The sequence below is a fragment of the Salvelinus namaycush genome, chromosome 24, assembly GCF_016432855.1.
Source record: "Salvelinus namaycush isolate Seneca chromosome 24, SaNama_1.0, whole genome shotgun sequence".
NCBI classification, from domain to species: Eukaryota; Metazoa; Chordata; class Actinopteri; order Salmoniformes; family Salmonidae; genus Salvelinus; species Salvelinus namaycush.
This window is the reverse complement of record NC_052330.1, coordinates 32236427-32256092: the sequence shown is the minus strand read 5'-3', so window position 1 is coordinate 32256092 and position 19666 is coordinate 32236427. Positions and strand designations below refer to the sequence as shown.

General features: G+C 44.8%; 1 protein-coding gene across 1 annotated transcript; it reads right to left on the bottom strand.

The window, feature by feature from the left end:
• Nucleotides 1-1210: 1210 nt before the first annotated feature.
• LOC120019188 (actin, alpha cardiac muscle) lies at nt 1211-8528 on the bottom strand. Its single transcript, XM_038962498.1, has 8 exons — nt 8502-8528; nt 5596-5749; nt 5202-5330; nt 4696-4891; nt 3775-3936; nt 3430-3621; nt 2053-2234; nt 1211-1469 (listed from the first exon to the last, which is right to left on the bottom strand). Exons 2-8 carry the CDS (start codon nt 5722-5724, stop codon nt 1326-1328), a joined length of 1134 nt encoding a protein of 377 aa, XP_038818426.1. The 5' UTR covers nt 5725-5749; nt 8502-8528; the 3' UTR covers nt 1211-1325.
• Between the last annotated feature and the right edge of the window lie 11138 nt (nt 8529-19666).

Below are 19666 nucleotides of genomic sequence, written 5' to 3'. Positions count from 1 at the left end.
GTCACTAGGCCGATCTGAAATCTTCATTTTTCTGTCACTCTACTTGCAGGTGAAAAATAAACAGTAAATGCAGAGTAGTCCTAAATGTTATTTAGCAGTTTCTTCCAGGTGAACTATTTTAACAGCACAATTGCTGATGACTCTGAAAAGTCACTTGTTGTTCCTCGTGTGCAATTATTGGCATCATTATCACCTGTGGCACTGTGAGGACACACCCTTCAATGAAAGAGCCTCTGCCTGGAAGATGCAATACATTAATCAGACTGAAGGCGGCGCTATATCATCACCTTAGCACTTAGTAGACTTACAGGTTGAACCTGCCTAGTCAATGGCTGTGTTCAAGAGCATCAAAACCGTGATGTATCATGGGTAAATTGTGACTGACTGATCTACAAATCATATTGAGTAGTTTTTTTATGATGCAAGGTAGATCAGTCACTCTTGACTCACCTTTCAAGAAGGCTGCAATGTCGAATACAGAAATTACTTCAGATAAGGTCAACTGGCGAAGACATTACTTCAAATAAGGTCAACTGGCTAAGACATTACTTCAGATAAGGTCAACTGGCGAAGACATTACTTCAAATAAGGTCAACTGGCTAAGACATTACTTCAAATAAGGTCAACTGGCTAAGACATTACTTCAGATAAGGTCAACTGGCTAAGACATTACTTCAGATAAGGTCAACTGGCTAAGACATTACTTCAGATAAGGTCAACTGGCTAAGACATTACTTCAGATAAGGTCAACTGGCTAAGACATTACTTCAGATAAGGTCAACTGGCTAAGACATTACTTCAGATAAGGTCAACTGGCTAAGACATTACTTCAGATAAGGTCAACTGGCTAAGACATTACTTTAGATAAGGTCAACTGGCTAAGACATTACTTTAGATAAGGTCAACTGGCTAAGGGTGCTGCTGTATTTTGAGTAAATTGATGAAGGAAACAATATTGTGTGATATTTGGATGTAAGCCTACTAGTCGTTGTGTTGAAATCGAAGGTATACTGTTACCAGCATCTTCATTTGGGAGATATATAATTTCATGATGTGGTGGATGATGATTTAATTACAACAGTTAATATAACTGAGGGGCCAGATGTTTTGGTCTAATCACCATTGTAAATTTGACAATTTTATGTATTCAGAATGTGTGTTCCCTCAAACCCAGCAACAGATGACCAACAACGAGTATCTCAGTGATTATTGTTACAGACAACTATTTTATTACAACTGTATATACAGCACAAGACATAGGTAGAAATGCAAACAACAGAAGGAGCGTGAATGTGTATGGAGGAGGTGTGGGTAGATGGGATGTTTTAGAAGCACTTCCTGTGGACGATGGAAGGACCTGCCTCGTCGTACTCCTGTTTGCTGATCCACATCTGCTGGAAGGTGGAGAGAGAGGCCAGGATGGAGCCGCCGATCCAGACCGAGTACTTACGCTCGGGGGGAGCGATGATCTAGAGGAGGAGGAAATGTGGAGGGTCGGTTAAGAACTCAGAAGCTATTGTCCTTTCCTGCACGGTGCAGTGTACACGTGTTGCTTATTTGAATAAGCGCTGTGGGTATACAGAGTTAACCATTCTAGTCAAAATGCCATTTTTAGCATGATATTGTAGTGGATCGTATGGAAGGAAATGTAGAGGGTAGGTTAAGAACTCTTCAGAAGTTGTTGCTGCTCTCTAGCACAGTGGACAGACAGTGTTGCTTATTTTAACCAGAGTTGTGTGTACCCATGTACTGCCGAACACAAATCCTGTAGACCTACAGTTTATCCAAGGCTCTGATATTGTTGGAACTACTCCATACTATCATACCACTTAGAATACACGCCCAAGACATGGCTTCGTTTATAACTCGTGCCCTAGTGTGGACACCAAATTCCAATTCCCAAATTCCAAATTTTCTTAATTGAAAAGCATTGAAGAGAATTGGAATTTCATTGTACTTGCTGAACTGACTGGAATTGAAATTAAATTCACCCCAACCCTGGTGGACATTGGAACAGAGTTCCTCCTGTGTTGAATAGAAGTGTTCCCCCACCTTAATCTTCATAGTGCTGGGGGCCAGAGCGGTGATCTCCTTCTGCATACGGTCAGCAATACCAGGGTACATGGTGGTTCCTCCTGACAGGACGTTGTTGGCGTACAGGTCCTTACGGATGTCAATGTCGCACTTCATGATGCTGTTGTAGGCGGTCTCATGGATACCAGCGGACTCCATACCTGAGCAGGTGAGATGAGAAGAGACACTTAGTGAGCAACAACACCTCTACAGACAGGACCCTAGGTGACCAACAGGAGTTAGAAAGGTAAGGAATAGATGATGCTCACAGTAAATGGCTACGTATGTGGACTCTGTAACTGTAACTGAATGTATTGTCCATTGGAGACTAGAGGGCAGAGCAGTGCTGTAACATATATGGCAACCAGTGGAGGCTCCTCAGAAGAGGAAGGGGAGGACCATCCTCCTCAGTGAATTTCATAAAAAGAAAATTTGTAAAATTCTTCTATTTTTTTTTTCCTTTTTAGATAAAACTATACTAAATATGTTCACGTCACCAAATAATTGATTAAAACACATTGTTTCGTAATGAAGGTCTACAGTAGCCTCAGCAGCACTCTGTAGGGTAGTACCATGGTGTAGCCGGAGGACAGCTAGCTTCCATCCTCCTCTGGGTACATCAACTTTAATATAAAACCTATGAGGCTCATGGTTTTCAGTCTCGCCATAGACTTACACAGTAATTATGACAACTTCCGGAGGACGTCCTCCAACCTATCAGAGCTCTTGCAGCATGAACTGACATGTTGTCCACCCAATCAAAGGATCAGAGAATGAATCTAGTACTGAAAGCATAAGCTACAGCTAGCTAGCACCGCAGTGAATAAATGGTGAGTAGTTGACTCAAAGAGAGAGAAAGACAATAATTGAACAGTTTCAACAAATTAATTTCTTAAAAAATGAAGGAGAAGAAAGAGAGACAGACGGCCTACCCCGGCCAAACCCAAACGACACTGGGCCAATTGTGCCCCACCCTATGGGACTCCCAATAACGGCCGGTTGTGATACAGCCTGGAATCGAACCGGGGTCTGTAGTGACACCTCTAGCACTGAGATGCAGTGCCTTAGACCGCTGCGCCACTCGGGAGCTCCAGTCTAATGGAGTCTAATGTGAAAGTAAGTGTGTGGAAAGCTACATGGTAAGGTTAGGTAAGGAATAGATGAACCAGAGGTACGTACAGACAGACAGACAGACCAGACCAGACCAGACCAGACCAGACCAGACCAGACCAGACCAGACCAGACCAGACCAGACAGAGGAGGAGAGAGAGAGGAGGAGAGAGAGAGAGAGAGGTAGAGGAGGAGAGAGAGAAGGGATCTGTCAGACCATGGAGAGAGAGGGAGGGAGATACGCACCAATAAAGGAAGGCTGGAAGAGGGTCTCTGGGCAACGGAAACGCTCGTTGCCGATGGTGATGACCTGACCGTCAGGCAGCTCATAGCTCTTCTCCAGAGAGGAGGAGGAGGCAGCGGTGGCCATCTCATTCTCAAAGTCCAGGGCCACGTAGCACAGCTTCTCCTTGATGTCACGCACGATCTCACGCTCGGCTGTAGGGGGCAGATTCAGAGTGTTGGTGAATCAAGTTCTACATTAGACGCTACATAAAGGCTACATAGAGCCTCATAGACGCTACGTAGAGCCTCAAAGATGTTCTCTCATCTTGTCTCTGTATAACTATATCCTGTATGTGTCCATCTTACCGGTGGTCACGAAGGAGTAGCCACGCTCTGTCAGGATCTTCATCAGGTAGTCAGTGAGGTCGCGACCCGCCAGATCCAGACGCATGATGGCGTGGGGCAGAGCATAACCCTCATAGATGGGCACGTTGTGGGTCACACCATCACCAGAGTCCAGCACAATACCTGAGGAAAGGATGGAGGTGGACACAGATCACGGACCTACTGCTTTCACGTATAACTTGTGGTTGGATACGGTAGTGCAGGGGTCGGCAACAGATGGCCCCTGCACTACACTAACTACTGGGCCGCAATATATTTGTTTTTGCTCCCCCAAAGTTTTTAGTAAAAAATTCTAATATATTTTTTTTAAAGACTGCAAAATCACCAGGAATTCAGCAAAAACAATTCTGTTCCCAAGTATTCCCACTAATAAAAGAGAGACATATGTTATGGTGTCTCAATGTAATGAAGGTCTGACATTTTTGGGGCTTACCTGTGGTCAATTTGCAGTGTACAAATGATTATAATTATGTTTCCGGCGCCCCTGACCATCCACTCGGACAAGAACTTCCCATGGCTGAATCTAGTTGTCTATCCCTGTTGTAGTAGATCACTATCCCTACAGAGTCTCTAAGGTATCATGTGAGTAATGTGAGCAGCACTTGTTAATGTTAAAGCACGTCTTGATAGAAGTCAATATATTGCTTCTGTGGCATTACACCATGTCGTGTTTATTGTGGTTCTGGTAAATGTGATGGTCTGACGTCCTGTGGAAACTCACCAGTGGTACAACCAGAGGAAATAGAATAGAACAGCTTTATGTTTATCTTAAATGGTGTAAACTACGATTCATGTAATGAAAGGTTGCATGAGACTCAATAATGCACTGGATCTGAATTGTATGTTAATGTATGGAGCCTTTCTCCTTTTCTCGTTTCTCACCAGTGGTACGACCGGAGGCGTAAAGAGACAGCACGGCCTGGATGGCCACGTACATGGCGGGGACGTTGAAAGTCTCAAACATGATCTGGGTCATCTTCTCCCTGTTGGCCTTGGGGTTGAGGGGGGCCTCAGTGAGCAGGGTGGGGTGCTCCTCAGGGGCCACACGCAGCTCGTTGTAGAAAGTATGGTGCCAGATCTGGTAGAGGAAGTAGAGGACAGACACGGTCAGAGACGTGGTTCTGGAACAATATAACACATTGTGAGATAGAGAAAGATTAAGCTGTCCCTTTGAAGTCATGCTGTTTGGCATAATTTAGCTCAATAAATATTTCCTATGTTCCTTTTTTAAAATATGTATGTGTGTCGATAAGTCTTAACTTCATATTGGATAGTATCCTTCACTTCTTGTCTCTAAGTATGTGTGTATCTTGAGATATGAAGTACTGCTTTTATCATCCTACAATCGTGTCCAATATCTCTAGTAGCATCTTGTCTCTCGTACCCACCTTCTCCATGTCGTCCCAGTTGGTGATAATGCCGTGCTCGATGGGGTACTTCAGAGTCAGGATACCTCTCTTGCTCTGAGCCTCGTCTCCCACATAGCTGTCCTTCTGTCCCATTCCCACCATCACACCCTGCATAGAGAGGAAGCATAGGTCAGGAGGGTTCGCAATACGCACAACGCGTGAATCATACTTTACCCCAAATTTACGCATGGCTAGACGTGCGTCTTATTACCAATGCAACGCTACAAACGTAAACTACACTACATTATCTGTATCACTACATCACAATATGTCACCTTATAGCCTCGTAACTTTTACGTCATGGCATAAGTACACAAACAAATCCGTTAGTAACCGGCAATGGCTATCCGTTCTTTCTCTGCAAGTAGCGTACCTGGTGACGGGGGCGTCCAACGATGGATGGGAACACAGCGCGGGGAGCGTCATCACCGGCGAAACCAGCCTTGACCAGGCCAGAGCCGTTGTCGCACACGAGGGCAGTAGTCTCATCGTCGTCACACATGATTGGTCTTGTTTTGGATGACCTTCTGTTGGGAGGAGAGACACGGCGGTAAGAGCTCCGTCTGGGCGCTAATTACAGTAACACCATAACAAACACCCAGTACATGAGATTATCACTAGACTGGAGGCTACCTCTATGCATTACCAGTTAAGCACTATAGCTACATTGATGCACCTGTTACATTAAAGACATCCTGACTGGTGAATTATCTTATCATTATGGTTATATATAAACAGTACTGCACTGCCTATTTTCATGATATCAGTTTTTTTTTATGTTGTCATACTTTCACTATTTCGAAAGTGCAAATATTTCAAATGTTCCTAGAAAGACCTTTTCAAAAGTGTTGTTGAAATAACCTAGTCCTCTTACGGGCCACTGATAACCTATCTTCCCCCTCTTCGTCAGAGCGGCCCTGTAAAGCCAAACAGGGACATAGTAGAGCCCCCACACCACTGTCTCTATTCTTAGCCATGGCCCTTGTCATTCCAAAAAGCAGCCACACGGAACACTACATCCCCTCCCTCTCCCTCCTCTACCCGTTCCTCCCCCCTCCTCCCCTATCTCTAACAGAGCTATGTCGCAGCTGAAGGAGCTTGTCTGTTGACAAGTAACAGTGGTGGCCTGGAGGTCCCTCAGCTGTCGGCACAACAGTAACTCCTGTTTCCCATGGAAGGGAGCTGGACAGAATGTGCTACTGTCCCTCCAGTCCCTCTCCATACCTGCCTCTATTCTTCCATCCATCCCTCTATCCCTTCATCCATCCCTCTATCCCTTCATCCATCTTTCCATCCCCCTCTCCAGCCATGGTCTGACAGACCCCTTCAAAGCAAGTGTTACTATCGCTCCAGCCCCCTCTCTCTATACCTCTATCCTTCCTTCCTTCCTTCCCTCTCTCTCCCTCCCTAGCCCGACTGCTCCCTTCAAAGCATGTGTTACTGTCCCTCCATACCTCCCTCCAGTCCACCTCTCTCTCTATCGCTTCATCTTTCTATCACTCTATCCGTCACCCTCCAGCCAGCTTCATCCGTCTATCCATCACCCTCCAGCCAGCTTCATCCGTCTATCCATCACCCTCCAGCCAGCTTCATCCGTCTATCCATCACCCTCCAGCCAGCTTCATCCGTCTTTCCATCACCCTCCAGCCAGCTTCATCCGTCTATCCATCACCCTCCAGCCAGCCAGCCCCTGAGTCTGATCCCTCCAACCCTGGCTTGACAGCTTTCCTTTATTAGTGGCCTAGAGGCCTGGCAGCTCCCTTCATTAGTGGCCTGGAGGCATGACAGCTCCCTTCATTAGTGGCCTGGTCAGGGTGCCTGAGGCCTAGTCAGGTTGCCAGGTCAGGAGTCGGAAGGCCTGGTACTACACAGTGGCCACTCTGTCGCCCTGTTTTACCCCCCCCCCCCCCCCCCCCCCCCTCTAATCCACAAGAGCCACAGGTCACTGTTCACACGTGTTGCCACCAGCATGGCCTGTCACCAGCATGTGTTGCCAACAGCATGGCATGTCAATCAATCACAACAAGCCCTGGCTGCCGGGCAACTGCCGCTGTCCTGCAGTCTCTTTCTCCCCATTCGACTCCCTTCATTTATCCATTTCTCTCTTCAGCTCTTCCTTTCTCCTAATATTCTTCCTGAAACAATTTCTCTCACAACAATTCCTTCTCAAGCTCTCAAATTTAACGTCCTTCTCTAAAAGCCAATTAGAAGTAGGTAGACATCCATTGCAGGTGTTAAGTCTACAGGTGATCCCTATGTGCTATCTCTTTCAATAGTAGCACCCGGCTGGTAAACCAAGATCCTGGCCTTTCTTCCCTTTCCAAAATGACAACAACACAGAGCACAATGCTCTCTAAGAATAGCTGAGTGTGGATCCTTTCTAGCACTAACAAGTCATGTAGCCATTTTCCTCTCAGCACCCCTCTCTCTGTCGTCGTCTGTCTGAAGTAGTCCAATAATTAATTAAACAGAGCGGCTACAGGTACTGGGCAGTACCGAGTCCAATAGAGATACAGTGTTATAGACAGTACTGAGTCCAATAGAGAAACAGTGCCACAGGGCAGTACTGAGTCCAATAGAGACACAGTGTTATAGACAGTACTGAGTCCAATAGAGAAACAGTGTTATATACAGTACTGAGTCCAATAGAGAAACAGTGTTATATACAGTACTGAGTCCAATAGAGAAACAGTGCCACAGGGCAGTACTGAGTCCAATAGAGAAACAGTGCCACAGGGCAGTACTGAGTCCAATAGAGAAACAGTGTTATATACAGTACTGAGTCCAATAGAGAAACAGTGCCACAGGGCAGTACTGAGTCCAATAGAGAAACAGTGTTATATACAGTACTGAGTCCAATAGAGAAACAGTGCCACAGGGCAGTACTGAGTCCAATAGAGAAACAGTGTTATAGACAGTACTGAGTCCAATAGAGAAACAGTGTTATATACAGTACTGAGTCCAATAGAGAAACAGTGCCACAGGGCAGTACTGAGTCCAATAGAGAAACAGTGTTATATACAGTACTGAGTCCAATAGAGAAACAGTGTTATATACAGTACTGAGCCCAATAGAGGAAACAGTGCCACAGGGCAGTACTGAGTCCAATAGAGAAACAGTGTTATATACAGTACTGAGTCCAATAGAGGAAACAGTGCCACAGGGCAGTACTGAGTCCAATAGAGAAACAGTGCCATAGGGCAGTACTGAGTCCAATAGAGGAAACAGTGCCACAAGGCAGTACTGGAACATGAACAATAGCAGAAAGAAGACACTCACCAAGTTGTACGCCAAGACTGGAGTTTCCACTGAGATAAAAGGATGAGGGTGAGAGGTGTCCCTTAAATATGCCCCCTTGTCCCAGGATCAGCGGCCTGGAGCCTGGAGGCGGGACCAAGAGTTTATACAAGCCCAAATAAGAACTTCTAGATAACGGTTCACTAGAAAGTCTATCCTGTGTCACTCAGAGGCCTCCTTCCTGACGGGACGCCATCTAAAACGGAGTGTAGTTACCTAGGAGACGGAGGGTTCTAGTACCGCCCCTGACTGCCTGGCTGTCCGACTGGTACAAAAATAAGGAATGGTTGGCAGAGGGAAGTGAAAGGGATTATTTCTAGATTTTTTTTCCATTATTGTGTTATGGTTGATTATAGTTGGGTCATGATGAAGGTGTTAACCGATTGATGTGAAATAATTCTCTTTCAGTCTGACGTTTGACTTTTATAAAAAGAGGAAGATGATTAGCTCAGACAATGCAACAAAACTGTCAAGGAATTTCTGGCTCTTGCGATTTGGGGAGCTAAAATAGTCTACTGTTATATCAGATTTAGCCGGTCTGTTATTGTGTTATAAATGGAGAGAAGGAAAGACATAGGACACACAATTCATCTGCATGTTTTACATCATTTGCATAGTGATTTGGATATTTATAATGATTATAAATTACTAAAGCATTAATTGAGAGTGTTGATATTTTTTATTTTGCATATGAACGTACGTCTCAAATAGCCTACAAGTGTTGTCGCTGAATATGACAGAAGCTTATTTATCCGTCAGGTCTGTTTTTGTTGATGAAGGGCATGATTTGTTTACCCTGTCCCACACCTTTTGGCTCATAACAGACAATCAAAACATTATTTATTCACGTCAATCATCCAATATCTCTCTACCGGTTGTCATCTCATCCCAACACGGAGTGAAATATTGAAGTAACAACTTAACACAGTATTGTATTTACATAGCCTAACTGAAACTTGAAGCTTGTAATGCCAGCTCCATTCACTGAAACTGTCCTCCTGTCCATGACCCAGTGAGACAGTCACGTTAATATGACTAAGCTCAGATAGGGGTGTTTGTCAGAGGGGGGGATAGGCGGTGGGGGTGTAACTTTAGACCCCCTTGGGGCGTCTCGTTAAGAAGTGGTTTGAGGGGCAGTCCAGTCTGTGGTGGGATAGTGGCTGTAGTGCAGGGCCTGATGAATGCAGGGTTTCACAGGGCCTGAATCTGCTGAGCCCAATTCTACACATTTTGCCATGGGGCATATCGAAGAAGTTGACGTTTTAAAGCAAATTTTCTGCAATTCTACACATTTTGCCATGGGGTGGATAGTAATTTTTGCCGTTTTAAAGCGAATTACCTGCAATTCTACACATTTTGTCATGTTAATGATATCTGAGTGAGAGTGACTAACAAAATCAAAAGGGGGCCTGGGGCCTATGACTTGTTAATCCGGCGCTGCTGTGGTGGGATAGTTCCTGTGGTGGGATAGTGCCTGTGTAGATTTTCCAGCAAAGAGCCATTGTGGTATGTTTGAGAGTGAAGGGCCAGAAACATGCCTGACAGCTGAGGGGGGGGGGGGGGGGGGGGGGGGTTAAGAGAGTGACAGACGGTAGGAAGGGGGATTACAAGTTAAGAGAGGAGGGGCAGGGAGAGAGACAGAGAGATAGGGTCCAGAGTTCAGACCCTCCTCTCTCTCCCCGTCTGCTCGGCTTGGCTCAACGGGTCTTGGGGACAGCCTGTGGCAGCAGCCGGGCGGTAACTTTGCTCTGATTGGCGCCTCTCTCTCCTTTTAGGGGCATGCTGGGTAACAGGTGTCGGCGGCTGCACATTGTGGCGGCTCCTGGAGGTAACATCCTCTGCCACAGCTCCTTATTCGTCACCACCCTCTGTGGGGTGACAGAGAGGCTTCTCCCTCCGTGCCCCCATACACTCTGGCTTTGTGTCCTATCAGGAGACAGAGGGTTTATTTTCTATATCGAGAGTCTTGGCCCGGTAAGGTCCAATAGGAATGCGGTATTCCATTTGTAGCTGTTATACTGTACTGTTGATGCACCTCAAAGGGAGTATCTATAGATAACCTACTCATTATGGCCTATTCTCAGCCTTTAAATAATATACGTGTTTCACACCAAAAAATTCCTTCAATCCTGCATACCGTTTTTTTCTCTCTTTTCGTTTTTATCTGTATTGTTGTTTATCACTTATTTTCTTTGGTGCAAATAAATTAAACCTAATATTGGAGAATAATTGCTGGATTGAATACATACATTGCATTCGGAAAGTATTCAGACCCCTTGACTATTTCCACATTGTTACGTTACAGCCTTATTCTAAAATGGATTAAAATCTTTTTTTCCCCCCCTTTATCAATCTACACACAATAGCCCGCAATGAAAAACAGGTGTTTAGACATTTTTGCAAATGTATAAAACAAATTATCACATTTACATTAGTATTCAGACCCTTTACTCAGTCATTTGTTGAAGCACCGTTGGCAGCGATTACTGCCTCGAGTCTTCTTCGGTATTAGCTTGGCACACCTGTATTTGGGGAGTTTCTCCCATTCTTCTCTGCAGATCCTCTCAAGCTCTGTCAGGTTGGATGGGGAGCGTCGCTGCACAGCTATTTTCAGGTCTCTGCAGAGATGTTAGATCGGGTTCAAGTCCGGGCTCTGGCTGGGCCACTCAAGGACATTCAGAGACTTGTACCGAAGCCACTCCTACATTGTCTTGGCTGTGTGCTTAGGGTCATTGTCCTGTTGAATGGTTAAACTTTACCCAATCTGAGGTCCTGAGTGCTCTTGAGCAGGTTTTCATCAAGGATCAATCTGTACTTTGCTCCGTTCGTCTTTCCCTCGATCCAGACTAGTTTCCCAGTCCCTGCTGCTGAAAAACATCCCCACAGCATGATGCTGCCACCACCATGCTCCACCGTAGGGATGGTGCCAGGTTTCCTGCAGATGTGATGCTTGGCATTCAGGCCAAAGAGTTCAATCTTGGTTTCATCAGACCAGAGAATCTTGTTTCTCATGGTCTGAGAGTCTTTAGGTGCCTTTTGGCAAACTCCAAGTGAGCTGTCATGTGCCTTTTACTGAGGAGTGGCTTCTGTCTGGCCACTACCACAAAGGCCTGATTGGTAGAGTGCTGCAGAGATGGTTGTCCTTCTGGAAGGTTCTCCCATCTCTACAGAGGAATTCTCGAGCTCTTTCATAGTGACCATCGGGTTCTTGGTCACCTCCCTGACCAAGGCCCTTCTCCCCCGATTGCTCAGTTTGGCCGGGCGGCCAGCTCTAGGAAAAGTCTTGGTGGTTCCAAACTTCTTCCATTTAAGAATGATGGAGGCCACTGTGTTCTTGGGGACCTTCAATGCTGCCAGAAATGTTTTGGTACCCTTCCCCAGATCTGTGCCTCGACACAATCCTGTCTCAGAACTCAACGGACGATTCCTTTGACCTCATGGCTTGGTTTTTGCTCTGACATGCCCTGTCAACTGTGGGACTTTATATAGACAGGTGTGTGCCTTTCCAAATCATGTCCAATAAATTGAATTTACCACAGGTGGACTCCAATCAAGTTGTAGAAACATCTCAAGGATGATCAATGGAAAAAGGATGCTCCTGAGCTCAATTTCGAGTCTCATAGCAAAGGGTCTGAATACTTATTTAAAGGTATAAAAACCTGTTTTTGGTATGTCACTAGGGGGTATTGTGATGTCATTATGGGGTATTGTGATGTCACTATGGGGTATTGTGATGTCATTATGGGGTATTGTGATGTCACTGTGGGGTATTGTGATGTCACTGTGGGGTATTGTGATGTCACTGTGGGGTATTGTGATGTCACTATGGGGTATTGTGATGTCATTATGGGGTATTGTGTGTAGATTGATGAGGACATCTTTTTATTCATTCCATTTTAAAATAAAGCTTAAATGTAACAAAATGTGGAAAAAGTGAAAGGGTCTGAATACTTTTCAAATGCACTTTATTGAGGAATTTACTGGTGGATCTCTTCACACAACACAAGTCCTGTTAGAAACATTTGCAATACTGCCATATGACAGCGTGTGCTACACCTCCGCCCAGCCACCAAAAGGGGGAGATGGATGGATGGCGAAGTGTGGTGTCTTACACTATGTCCCGTTTCAGCTGGTGACCCAACACTACGAGGTTTTGGAGGCATTTCCACTTCCCTGATTGTGTGGCAGGTAACCTAACGTTTGAGAGCATTGGGCCAGTAACCGAAAGATCGCTGGTTCGAATCCCCGAGCCAGGAAGGTGGGGAAAGAATCTGCCGTTCTGCCGTTGAGCAAGGCAGATATCCCCCAACAACAAATGCTCCTCGGACGCTGATGATGTCGATTAAGGCAGCCTTCTGCACCTCTCTGATTGAGGCGTTGGGTTAAATGTGGAAGACACATTTCAGTTGAATGCATTTAGTTGTACAACTGACTAGGTATCCCCTGTTCCATCAGGATTATATGTGGGCATTTCTCAACTCAGTGGCTGTGTCCCAATGGCACTCTATTCTCCAGGTAGTGCTCTACATAGTGGATAGGGTGCCATTGGGATGCAGACACAGTGTAGTGTCACTGGATGCTATGCTGTGGAGAGGCTAGTGGGTATATTTAGTGGATGATGTGCTGTGGAGAGGCTACGGGGTATATTTAGTGGATGATGTGCTGTGGAGAGGCTACGGGGTATATTTAGTGGAGGTTAACACAGCAGATACAGGTCTTCAGGATTCCCTTGTACACCAGTGTGTTCCTACAGCTGTCAATGAGGGAGGAGAATAGTAGAGTGGAGGAGAATAGTAGAGTGGAGGAGGGAGGAGAATAGTAGAGTGGAGGAGGGAGGAGGATAGTAGAGTGGAGGAGGGAGGAGAATAGTAGAGTGGAGGAGGGAGGAGAATAGTAGAGTGGAGGAGGGAGGAGGATAGTAGAGTGGAGGAGGGAGGAGGATAGTAGAGTGGAGGAGGGAGGAGGATAGTAGAGTGGAGGAGGGAGGAGGATAGTAGAGTGGAGGAGGGAGGAGGATAGTAGAGTGGAGGAGGGAGGAGAATAGTAGAGTGGAGGAAGGAGGAGAATAGTAGAGTGGATGAGGGATGAGGGAGGAGAATAGTAGAGTGGATGAGGGATGAGGGAGGAGAATAGTAGAGTGGAGGAGGGAGGAGAATAGTAGAGTGGATGAGGGATGAGGGAGGAGAATAGTAGAGTGGATGAGGGATGAGGGAGGAGAATAGTAGAGTGGAGGAGGGAGGAGAATAGTAGAGTGGATGAGGGATGAGGGAGGAGAATAGTAGAGTGGATGAGGGATGAGGGAGGAGAATAGTAGAGTGGAGGAGGGAGGAGGATAGTAGAGTGGAGGAGGGAGGAGGATAGTAGAGTGGAGGAGGGAGGAGGATAGTAGAGTGGAGGAGGGAGGAGGATAGTAGAGTGGAGGAGGGAGGAGGATAGTAGAGTGGAGGAGGGAGGAGGATAGTAGAGTGGAGGAGGGAGGAGAATAGTAGAGTGGAGGAGGGAGGAGGATAGTAGAGTGGAGGAGGGAGGAGGATAGTAGAGTGGAGGAGGGAGGAGGATAGTAGAGTGGAGGAGGGAGGAGGATAGTAGAGGAGGATAGGAGTGGAGGGAGGAGAATAGTAGAGTGGAGGAGGGAGGAGAATAGTAGAGTGGATGAGGGATGAGGGAGGAGAATAGTAGAGTGGATGAGGGATGAGGGAGGAGAATAGTAGAGTGGAGGAGGGAGGAGAATAGTAGAGTGGATGAGGGATGAGGGAGGAGAATAGTAGAGTGGATGAGGGATGAGGGAGGAGAATAGTAGAGTGGAGGAGGGAGGAGAATAGTAGAGTGGAGAATGGATGAGGGAGGAGAATAGTAGAGCGGATGAGGGATGAGGGAGGAAAATAGTAGAGTGGAGGAGGGAGGAGAATAGTAGAGTGGATGAGGGATGAGGGAGGAGAATAGTAGAGTGGATGAGGGATGAGGGAGGAGAATAGTAGAGTGGAGGAGGGAGGAGAATAGTAGAGTGGATGAGGGATGAGGGAGGAGAATAGTAGAGTGGATGAGGGATGAGGGAGGAGAATAGTAGAGTGGAGGAGGGAGGAGAATAGTAGAGTGGAGAATGGATGAGGGAGGAGAATAGTAGAGCGGATGAGGGATGAGGGAGGAAAATAGTAGAGTGGAGGAGGGATGATCTCAATAACAAATACAGTAACTGTCTCTTCACAGGGTCAACGGTTTCATTTTGAACTCGAAGAGCGCCTCCCTGAAAAGCGATTATGAAGAACTTTTGACAGTGTTTTTTATTTTAAGATTTGAACATTAACTCACCAAAGTACGGGTGGAAATACTGCATGTATCCTCTGATTCATTTGTTCCCTCGAGTCCATCAACACCTCCAGCTCTGACGTCCATGTTTAATCCGTCCTAGACAAACATAGGAAACATGTAAGACATTCAACAACATGAACTGTCATGCATACATAAAGCAGAACACTGAGATATAACAACAGATAAACAACATGAACTGTCATACATACATAAAGCAGAACACTGAGATATAACAACAGATAAACAAAGGAACGATTCAAAACGAACATCATTCTAATAAAGTGGAGAACAAATATCATATTTTGTTACCATCAGGGGTGGAAATGGAAAATAAATCACTCTGGTTACCCACCAAGTTGTTCATGACCAGGTGACACCAAGCCCAGTGAGAGTTGACCAGGATAACCAGGTGACACCAAGCCCAGTGAGAGTTGACCAGGATAACCAGGTGACACCAAGCCCAGTGGGAGTTGACCAGGATAACCAGGTGACACCAAGCCCAGTGAGAGTTGACCAGGATAACCAGGTGACACCAAGCCCAGTGAGAGTTGACCAGGATAACCAGGTGACACCAAGCCAAGTGAGAGTTGACCAGGATAACCAGGTGACACCAAGCCAAGTGAGAGTTGACCAGGATAACCAGAATAGGTCTGAAACATGGTCATACTTTTGGGGGACCTTCTTCCGTATAAGGTGAAGCAGGCGGCCCAGGATGTGTTTGCCTGTGGCTGTCTCTGACAGCTGCCTGGCCTGCCTTGGTCAACCCCCCAGTACTGTGTGCATTGGTATCTCAACCCCTATCAGTAATGGGTAGTCATCCCCGTAGACAGCTGTTCCATTGGCCACAAATGCATTTTAAAATGCACTTCACCTTGGTGGACGTGATTTTTGTTTACCATTCAAAATGACGTCTTTATCCATCACAGGCTTGTGCAGCCTAGCAGTGTGATAAAAAAAATAAGGCCATTTTTTAAGTGAAAAATCAAGCTAGAAGTATACAGTCTCTTGCTTGTGGTGGTGGTGGGCCATTGGTATATGATGGCCCATTGGTATATTCATTGCAAAGGACTTTCATTGTATTTTAGGTCCACCAACACATGTTCAGTTCACGGCAACATTTTGACTTCACACCTGTTGTTGGGTTACTGGGAGTGAGAGACTACTGAGAGCAACTGTGGGGAAGGAACCATGGCTTTAGATAGTAAAACAGATAAGCAGTGTGTCTGTTTTCAAAGAAATGTGCTTTGCGTCATAAAAACTATTAGTGGACATAAAAACAACAACAAACATACTACTGAACTGAATGACACCGAGGGAGGAACAAAATGGAGATCCTTGACAGCAGGCTAATTGTATTCTCAGTCCTTAACACTATGTGGTGGGATGTGTGTGCCACATGCCATCTCTAACAGCTGCTGGCAGTACAGCAGTAGACAGAATGCACCGTGAGAGGCATGTCAATCAAGAACAGCAATAGAAATATTACTCAAATCGATGTACGTTTCTCACTGTAAATCACTGACAGACAGTAGCTGTCAACAGAGGAGTGGTAGTAAGCCATGGCACCACCAATTCTCTGTTTCCTGAGGCCCCTGACTGACTCTAGAGGTGAGATTATATTGACTACTTAAGAGCTCTATACTCTCTGAGACAGGATTTAGATGCAGTTGGACACCTTGTTGAGCCGTGGTGGGAAAAGTACTAAATTGTCATACTTGAGTAAAAGTAAAGATGCCTTAATAGAAAATGACTCAAGTAAAAGTGAAAGTCACCCAGTAAAATACTACTTGAGTAAAAGTCTAAAAGTACTTGGTTTTAAATATACTTAAGTATCGAAAGTAAATCATTTAAAATTCCTTATATTAAGCAAACCAGACGGCATGATTTTCTTGTTTTTGTAATTTATGGATCACCAGGGGCACACAGTAGGGATGACCAGGAATGTTCTCTCGATAAGTGTGTGAATTGGACCATTTTCCTGTCAAAATGTAATGAGAACATTTGCATGTCAGGGAAAATGGATGGAGTAAAAAGTACATTATTTTCTTTAGGAATGTAGTGAAGTAAAAGTAAAAGTTGTCATAAATAGTAAAGTAGATACCCCAAAAAACCTACTTATGTAGTACTTTAAAGTATTTTTACTTAAGTACTTTACAGCCCTGTTGTTGAGTAGGCTCTAAAGAAAGACCACGTGAGAAGGTTGGAGCACGAGTAAGTCATGCAATTTGAAAAAGCTGAAAATAAGTATGAAATCAGAGTATTTTATCTGCATTATTACTTATTTGAATTATAACTGAATTCTCAATTCAAATAGCTAAACAGTTTGTCATCTACTGCCATTCTGTGAATGTGTGTTACAATTTACTGCCAGGTGACGTGTGTGTAACTGTGTTTTACAGTGTGTTGTTATTGACAGGCATTCCGTTGTGTGGTTGTGTTTTACCGTGTGCTGAGAGAGGGACCTGTAGGAGGGAGTGGGGCAGTTTGAAGGCAGATGAGGTCGTGCCGACAGTTTGTCACATAGTGTCAGCTCTATAAATATGTGAAGTGCTTTGGAAGTTTCCATGTCAGCACTAACCCTGTTGTTGTCCTGTGCTGCTACAGGTGTGTGGTGGTTGGGGGAGTGTGTGAGGGGAGGGGTTACTGTGTGTGTGTGTGTGTGTGTGAGTTGCATTGCACATACTGTATAATGGCCTACAATCACTTGTCCTATTGTGAATTACATTCATATAAACACTAAACAGAGTAGTTTACAAGACTAGTTGAGGTGAGTTTTGGAGGAAGACCCTGAATGATTGGTCAGATTTACGACCACACAGCTGAGGAAGACTTACTGTAGTAGGCCTAAATCACCAAACAAAACAAATCAAGGGTGGAAGAGAACTGATGAAGGCATTTTTGACAGGACACAACAGCAAGCTAATAGCTAGCCTAGAAGTCATGGGGAGAGTTTAAATATGTGACTGACAAAAATAGCATTTATTTCATTATATTTTTACACTAACTGGAGAACAGAGCCATCTTCTGCACAAAACTCCACCAAATACCGTGTAAAAAAACAAAAACATTTCTGCATTGCATTTGATATAATATGAAATATGCATTGAACCCATATAATGTTTTTTTTTTATGTCTATTTTATAATTTATCTGAGCAAGATACAGTGCTCCCTTTTGCAAATGAACTTATTTCATTGGCTGAGGCGATGTTAGCAACTTCAAAGCGTTTCCACAGCAACAGGAGACATGGTGGACGAAAAGAAAGAAAGTTATTCAACTATTGATATGTATTCATCTAAAATGTTTATTTTTTTGTGACCGTGTATATTCTGTCAACTGAGGATGGTCCTCCTGCGGCTGCGGATGAGCCTACACTGCAAGATCGGACTTTCCAAATTGTTGGAACTATCTCTAACAGCGAGGGGAGAATCTCTCGTTTTGCATTAGAATGTTATTCAGTGAGTATTTATACAACGGGTGGGTCTAATTCTGAATGCTGATTGGTTAAAGCCACATTCCAGACAGTGTCTATTCAAGCAATAAGGCCAGAGGGGGTGTCGTATATGACCAATATACCCCGGTTAAGGGCTGTTCTTAAGCACAACGCAACCCGAGGTGCCTTACTGCTATTATAAACTGGTTACCAACGTAATTAGAGCAGTAAAAAACGTTGTCATACCCGTGGTATATGATCTGATATACCACGGCTGTCAGCCAATAAGCATTCAGGTCTCGAACCACCAAGTTTATAATCCACACGTTACCACGGGCTAAATCTATGACGTTAAAATGCCTATTTACTCTCTTCCATTTGACTGCGCAATCCACTGTCTCGTCAGCCCAGTCAAAAAACGTTGTCTCGGGCCTAACAACACCCGTGCCAATATATCCTCCAACCACCAGGGTGTGTTGGCTTGGAGTTTGCAAGAGTTCCTGTTTTTGGGCCTGGCATAAATATTATCCGTACCATTTATGTCAGAGACCTTGCAGAGTTTGTATTTTTTTTTTATGGGTCCATTCCATTATGTTGATGTTCATTTACTGCTTATTCAAGGGCATCTGTTAGAGTTGGGGTGAAAAAAAATACTAATCCTACAATTACTGTTTACTTTAGGTCGACAAGGTTAATCCAGAATGTTATCGACCACAAGCCAGAAGACATTATTTCATCGCTGTGGATGAATCCAAGTACACTGGAGGATATTGTCCCATGTGGCTCAGCTGGTAGAGCACGGCGCCTGCCTTCGCCAACATGTGGGTTTGATTCCCATTGGGGACCAGTATGAAAAGAACAAGTGAATGTATGCATTAACATCTGTAAGTCGCTCTGGATAAGAGTGTCTGCTAAATGACTGAAATGTAAAAAAATAAAAATAGACATAAGCAAGACATATTTATGTTTATTAAGTGCATTTGTAATTTTGTTGCATTTCTATATTTTAAATAGATGTGTAGATTTAATTGGTTTGTGTTTTCTGTATAGATAATAAGGGGTGGGAGCCTAGCAGTTAAGAGCGTTGGGCCATTAACCGAAAGGTCGCTGATTCGAATCCCTGAGCCAACTAGGTGAAAAATCTGTATGTACCCTTGAGCAAGGCACTTAACCCTAATTGCTCCTGTAAGTCGCTCTGGATAAGAGCGTCTGCTAAATGACTCAAATGTTGTGCTCGGTCCAGGGAAGATCAAGAAAGTCCTCCAAGGAGGAGGCCTACCTCACTGAGGCTCTGACGGTATGTCTAATTTGATCCCCGTCTCAGGTTTAGGAAATCTAATTCAGAAATGACAATGGTCAGTTGGAGCATATCTTCACTATCCTGATCCCAGATCTGTTTGTTTGAC

What these genes read in the sequence shown, in the direction of transcription:
- LOC120019188 (XM_038962498.1), bottom strand. Translation starts at nt 5,724, where the DNA reads ATGTGTGACGACGATGAGACTACTGCCCTCGTGTGCGACAACGGCTCT. An exon ending in CTTCCAGCCTTCCTTTATTG is followed by an intron (nt 2,235 to 3,429) that starts GTGCGTATCTCC and finishes TCACCTGCTCAG; the next exon opens with GTATGGAGTCCGCTGGTATC. An exon ending in CCAGCACTATGAAGATTAAG is followed by an intron (nt 1,470 to 2,052) that starts GTGGGGGAACAC and finishes CTCCTCCTCTAG; the next exon opens with ATCATCGCTCCCCCCGAGCG.